Here is a 6,242-nt window from a genome sequence, read left to right on the forward strand (position 1 = left end):
AAACACACAGTCTTTACAAGAACACCGTCATTTCAACAACTCTGGCAGCCTGGTGGAGAGCTAACAGAATAACCAAATCACCACTAACACCATGCAAGTACACACCAATTTGGCATAACCCAGACTTTCTGGCAGGCAAAACCCCCATTCACTTTCCCACATGGAACCACACCTTCATCACCTGTTTGAAAATAATCAATTCATTACTTTCCAAAGACTAATCCAGGAGTACAGGGTAGGTAATAATCAATTTCTACACTATCAACAGCTCAACCATGAAATCAAAGACAAATATAATTAACAACCCATTAACTCCCCCTATATTAAGCAAAGAAATCATAAAGATTGCGGACTCTGAATCCCATTTCTAAAATGGGAGAATGACCTAGATATCCATCCTGACCCTGACTTCTGGAAACAGAAGATCTGCAAAAATGTATTTTAGTTATGACAAAAAATACTAACCTACAACTCATTCAATATAAAACAATCCATAGATATACATCGCTACAAAATAAATGTTTCAAATGAGCTTATCAAACAGAAATATGCTCACAATGCAATTTAGGCAACACACATGATTATTTGCACACAACCTGGACATGTCAGCCAGTTCAAAACTTTTGGACACAAGCCAACTTTCAGACATTTTGGATTGCAGAATCCCAACATCCCCATCCCTCTGCCTGCTCGGAGACAATTAGACACTCCGACCAAACTCAGAAACCCTCTGCTCATATCTCTAACTATCACCAGGAAAACAGTACTTCTGAACTGGAAATCCAAGCAATAATTACACATCAACCAGTGGATCAACCTTCTAACAGGATTTATAACAATGGAAATAATGACGGCCTTTCAGAGAAGCAATATATTGGCCTTGATTGAAACATGGGACCCATTCTTAAACCTTCTTAATTATAACCCTACCACCAGTGGGAGCTGATTCCACATCATAACATAAAGTAGCTTTACACTATACTATTATATCATTAGTATTATTCTATCATTTCTATTTTTCTTTTTAATATTATTTTTTGCTTCTTTTATGATTAGTAGTAGTGCTGTTCAAACTAAGGACCCCCACCTCACACTCCCACCCGTCACTTGTTCTACATAACCCATACATTTCTATTGTCATTTTTTGTATATTTACTTTTGTCCAAATGGCACTTTTTATTTTCATGTTTTTCACCAATAAAAGAAAATCAATGTAAAGTTATAGAGCGGTCTCACGCTGGCTCACGTCAGCTGTATGAGCCTGAAAAAGATACTGACTCGTCATTTATTCACAATTAACTGAAATTAAGTTTGAAGAAATAACAACATCCTAGTGCAGATTTGTAAGAAATGAAAAGTCAAGATTTATCAAGTCTGTCCTCAAGAGGAGAAGAAAATAACTTTTAAAATGCTTGTTATTACAATAGAGATCGGATGATAGATTCTGATGCGTTCAGGAACACTGGAAATTTAAACGCTCATCGCCTTTTGTGAAGAACATGAAGAGAAATGCAGAGACAGAGAGGATGAAGAGAAATAGAGACAGAGAGGATGAAGAGAAATAGAGAGAGAGAGGATGAAGAGAAATAGAGAGAGGATGAAGAGAAATAGAGAGAGAGAGGATGAAGAAAAATAGAGACAGAGGATGAATAGAGAGAGAGAGGATGAAGAGAAATAGAGAGAGGATGAAGAGAAATAGAGAGAGGATGAAGAGAAGTAAAGAAACAGAGAGGAAGAAGAGAAATACAGAAACAGAGAGGATGAAGAGAAATAGAGATAGAGAGGATGAAGAGAAATAGAGACAGAGAGGATGAAGAGAAATACAGAAACAGAGAGGAAGAAGAGAAATAGAGACAGAGAGGGTGAAGAGAAATAGAGAGAGGATGAAGAGAAATAGAGACAGAGAGGATGAAGAGAAATAGAGAGAGAGAGGATGAAGAGAAATAGAGAGAGAGAGAGAGGATGAAGAGAAATAGAGAGAGAGAGGATGAAGAGAAATACAGAAACAGAGAGGATGAAGAGAAATAGAGAGAGAGAGGATGAAGAGAAATACAGACAGAGAGGATGAAGAGAAATAGAGAGAGAGAGGATGAAGAGAAATAGAGACAGACTTCTTTCTGTAAATGTGAAACGTCATCAGTGCATGCAGACAGGCTTTCCTCCATACCTTTTACCGTGACACTCAACGTAGACAGCTCGGATGTAATGGACTCTCTGTATTCCTTTAGCTCGGACCTGGCTGCAGTAATGTCGGCTCTAATGACTGCCATTTCACTCTCCAACACAGCCCGGACCTCAATCTTCAGAGTCTCTATCAAATGTTTGCGCAGGGAGGACAGAAGCTCACTGTGAAAAGACTCTGTGTCCGTCGTAGATGCGGCCGCAGCTGAGTCTGCTTCTCCCCGGGGACTTTTTTCAGTGGAGGCCGCGGTCGGAGTAGGACTTGAAGACCTCGTGGTTAAAAGAGATTTTTTTCTTCCTTTGGATGATTTAGCAGACATTTTTTCACTTTGTCTCAGTACAATGCAGCTTGAGACTGAGTTACAACCAAGTTTTCTTCTCAAAGTGTGACAAAAAAGAGACTTTCAAAAGGTTGCTCTGCAGTGCTCTGAAACACGATACTGACTCTTCTTCTTCTTCTTCTTTTTTATTGGCGGGTAGCTTTGAGGCGCATTACCGCCACCTACTGGAGTGTGGGCCAGAATACCTATGACTAGTAGAAAAATCAATAATAACAATAACTAAAATAAAATAAATAAAAATGTACACCCAAAAATAACAACAACAAAAATACATTTCTGTAACTAATAATAATAATTATATCTTCTCAATCAACTGAGTTTGTCTAAGGTTCTTAAATAAAATCCTACAGCTTCATTTTCTGAGTTATTTTGTAAGATATTTATTAAATGTACTTTCTTTCAGGTTTTCCATCATCTGTCCTCTTTTGAAACTTTATTTCTGACAGTGTAAAATGACATGTTCCACTGTCTCCTCTTGTCTACAGTACTCGTATTATGTTTTCCTGTTTTGAACAATGTGTTATTTAATCCAGTGTGTCCTAATCTGAATCTAGATATTACAGCTATTCACTGTTCCTAAATTAAGTGAAAGTATATATTCTTATTTTTTAGATATTTTGGGGATACATTTGAATATTAGATTATGTTCGGTGTATTTTGATTATTATTGTTTACATTTAGTTATTTCCATTTGTTTATTGCTACTTGGGGCATAAGGGTGGAGTCTGTACATGGGTGTGTCTATATAGCCAGGTAGCCAGGTGAGACTCAGGTAGGCACCTAATGGGTTAATGTTTTTTTACCAGGAAGCCAGGACGTAATGGCAGGATGACAGGGCAAGAGAGACAGCAGCATTTTTTGTTGTTTGTTGCCTGCTTGATGTCTCTGGATAAAATAAACCACCCTGAAACCTTCAATCATCACCTGGACAATGGACTTATTCATATATCCTGTGTAAGTTTTGCCCTCTAGGTGCCTCAGTGGCTTTATTATGAGTTTGTGTTAAATTTATAATTTGTTTGGAATTTTTGTTATTTATAGACTATAGATATCACCACTACACTAGATATCATTCTTTCATTTCTCCTATTTGTTCCTGCACTTCTAATTTCTCCAACATTCCTTTGGATTCTGTAAAATCATCGTCCTTTCCTTTCCTCCTCCCACTGCTTCTTTTGCCAACTTTCCTTCAGTCTCTGTTTGATAATGCTCTTCACTTCTGTTCTACTGATGCTAACTATCAAATCAGTTTGAGTATTTAATGTAGCCTCATTTTCCACCTTGTCTGCTAATTCCTTTCCTTTGAAGCCTATGTGTGCAGGTACCCATAAAAACATCATTTGACTTCTGTATAGTGTTTGTTTGGTTTCTAAATGTCTGCTGAACGTAAACTGATGAGTGAGGAACTTGAATCTGAACAAATGACTGATCTCAGTGCTCTTGTATCCTCTATCCACTGTACTGATTATAATAGAGTGATAATTCCCTCTGCTGATAACCCCTCACTGATTCTTTTCCCAAATTTGACCTGAAGCTCTGGAACAAGAAATGAAACTCCAAATGTATTTTTGATGCATGTGTATAGATGTGGACATAACTGTGGTACCCATCAATATAACTCTGTATGATGTGTGAGTTAACATGACACATCCTTGTTCTTCTTTTCCAGTAATGTGAGATCTACTGTGGCACCAGGCAGTATCCAGGGTTGTATTTCTGGTAATGGTACTGTTGGACTAATGTTCCATTGATCAACTTTAAGTTCTGCTGCTTTCTGTGTCACTGTCCATCTGAAGCTGTTTGTTTCCTTCCTCTCCTTTTCCCAACAAGGTTTGAAAGTTCCCTGTGTTGGATGATCTGGACTATGGCCCTGCTGTAAATGAACCCAGGAAGTCACTGACAGCTGAGTCCTTCTCATGTCTAAAGGCATGTCTCCCATCTCCACCTGTAATGCTGCTGTTGGGGTTGTTTTAAAAGCACCTGTACACAGTCTGAATGCCTGATATTGGATAGTATCTAGTGTTAGAGCCATTTGTGTGTTCAGTATGTATGTGTGCTCTGTGGTAGTTCCTTGTGGTCACAGTAGGGGGCACATTCACTTTGGTGTTGGGAAGGTTACAAGTAGAAGAAGAGTTAATCACGGACAGGTGAGCAGCCCACCGTGAGAGGCACACAGTTTTTGACCGCAGTTAAAATGTATCGTGAATGGAACATTTATCCTGGCTTTGTTGTACATTCAAGTTATAATGGAATAAGTGTATGTAAACGACCAGAACATGTATTGTAAATGAACGATTCAGATAAACCCGTTTGAGTGTGACAGCACGGAGTTAATTGAATTATTGCCACGAAACACGGAAACAACGCGTCAATTAAGTACGGTAGGCTATCAGCCCCTCAGTGGCTCAAACCTTTGAAAAGCAAGATCAAGCCACTACATCTAGTTTTTTAAGAGTCTTGGTGCTGATCCATATACAATACAACCACAATCTAATACTGATCTTATTCATGATGTATATATGGCTTTTAGAGCAGTCTGCCCCCCCCCCCCCCCCCCCCCCCCACTCAATTCCAACTAAACCCCTCCTAATATTTCAAACTGTCTGAACATGCAGCCCATGTAATCCTCTCATCAAACCATAAACCACGCCTTCTCTATAAATACTGATACCATACTTTCCCTGTTTATCTTCCTGATGTCCTGTTCCAAACATGAAGCTGGATCCATGGTATTTCATCCTCTCCTAAAACCACTCTGCTATTTAGACATGTATCCTTTATTTTATAAATAATATGTTGACCTCTCATTTATCATTTTCTTCATTATTCTGCAGATGTTGGACGTTAAAGCAGTCGCTCTATAATGCCCTGGATGTGTACAATCTATTCCTGGCTTGGGGATTGAACTACGACCGCCTCTGTTCAACTTTGTGGAAACTTTCCACCCTCCCAAACTTTGTTATACGATTCAATTCAAAGTCCTTCGATGCTTCACTGAGATTGTTTTTCATTATGTAACACATCTGATCCTCGCCTGGTGCTGACATTTTGGTTTTCTTCAGAGAGCGGTTGAGTTCTGTTTTTGTAAATGGCCTGTTTAGTATATCATTGAAAGTAGAGAAATGGTCGTAGATGTTCAAGATGTCAACAAGCTAATCTTTAGTAGATATAGATAGAGCACTTATGAGATCAACACTAGATTATAGATGTATTGTATATAGAGCAGCTACTAAGTCAGCATTGCAGAAAGTGGACAGATTACAGTACAGAGCACTACGTGTATGCACTGCAGCTATTAAGACAACCTCCATTAATGCAATTTTAATAGAAGCTGACGAGACACCTCTAGAGCTAAGGAGAGAAAAACTCACACTTCCTTATTGGGTACAGCTCAAAGGAAGTGGAGAGGAAAACCCTGCAACAAAGACTATCCAGAATGGTTGGGAATACTTCATGTTCCAGAGGTGAAGGTTTGGGTGGACAAGGAATGAATGTTCAAACACGTACGGGATAGAGGCCTTAGAGTTCACCCAGCACACTCCAGTGAGTAGTGTTCCTCCATGGCTGTACACTGAGCCAAAGATAGACATGAGTGTTTACCTGAGGAACAGTTGTTTCAGTTACCTCAACATGTACACAGATGGGTCAAAGAATGAGCATGTGTGGGAATAGGAGTGTACATACCTGAATCTGAATCTCCAAAAGATGATCAGATCAACT

General features: G+C 38.9%; 3 protein-coding genes across 3 annotated transcripts in view; all 3 read right to left on the reverse strand.

Moving 5' to 3' along the window:
- Positions 1–2,601, reverse strand: part of LOC132984478 (gastrula zinc finger protein XlCGF57.1-like) — a 164,432-nt gene extending 161,831 nt beyond the window's left edge. Inside the window, exon 1 of the mRNA XM_061051361.1 lies at positions 2,168–2,601. Within this exon, the coding sequence (XP_060907344.1) occupies positions 2,168–2,501 (334 nt within the window). The 5' untranslated portion in view covers positions 2,502–2,601. The remainder of the gene's footprint in view (positions 1–2,167) is intronic.
- The window catches only part of LOC132984485 (zinc finger protein OZF-like), a 230,883-nt gene that overhangs the window by 161,831 nt on the left and 62,810 nt on the right, over positions 1–6,242 (reverse strand). The window lies entirely within an intron of this gene.
- The window catches only part of LOC132984442 (gastrula zinc finger protein XlCGF8.2DB-like), a 75,046-nt gene that overhangs the window by 23,579 nt on the left and 45,225 nt on the right, over positions 1–6,242 (reverse strand). The gene's annotated exons all lie outside the window — the stretch shown is intronic.

The sequence above is a fragment of the Labrus mixtus genome, chromosome 12, assembly GCF_963584025.1.
Source record: "Labrus mixtus chromosome 12, fLabMix1.1, whole genome shotgun sequence".
Taxonomy (NCBI): domain Eukaryota; kingdom Metazoa; phylum Chordata; class Actinopteri; order Labriformes; family Labridae; genus Labrus; species Labrus mixtus.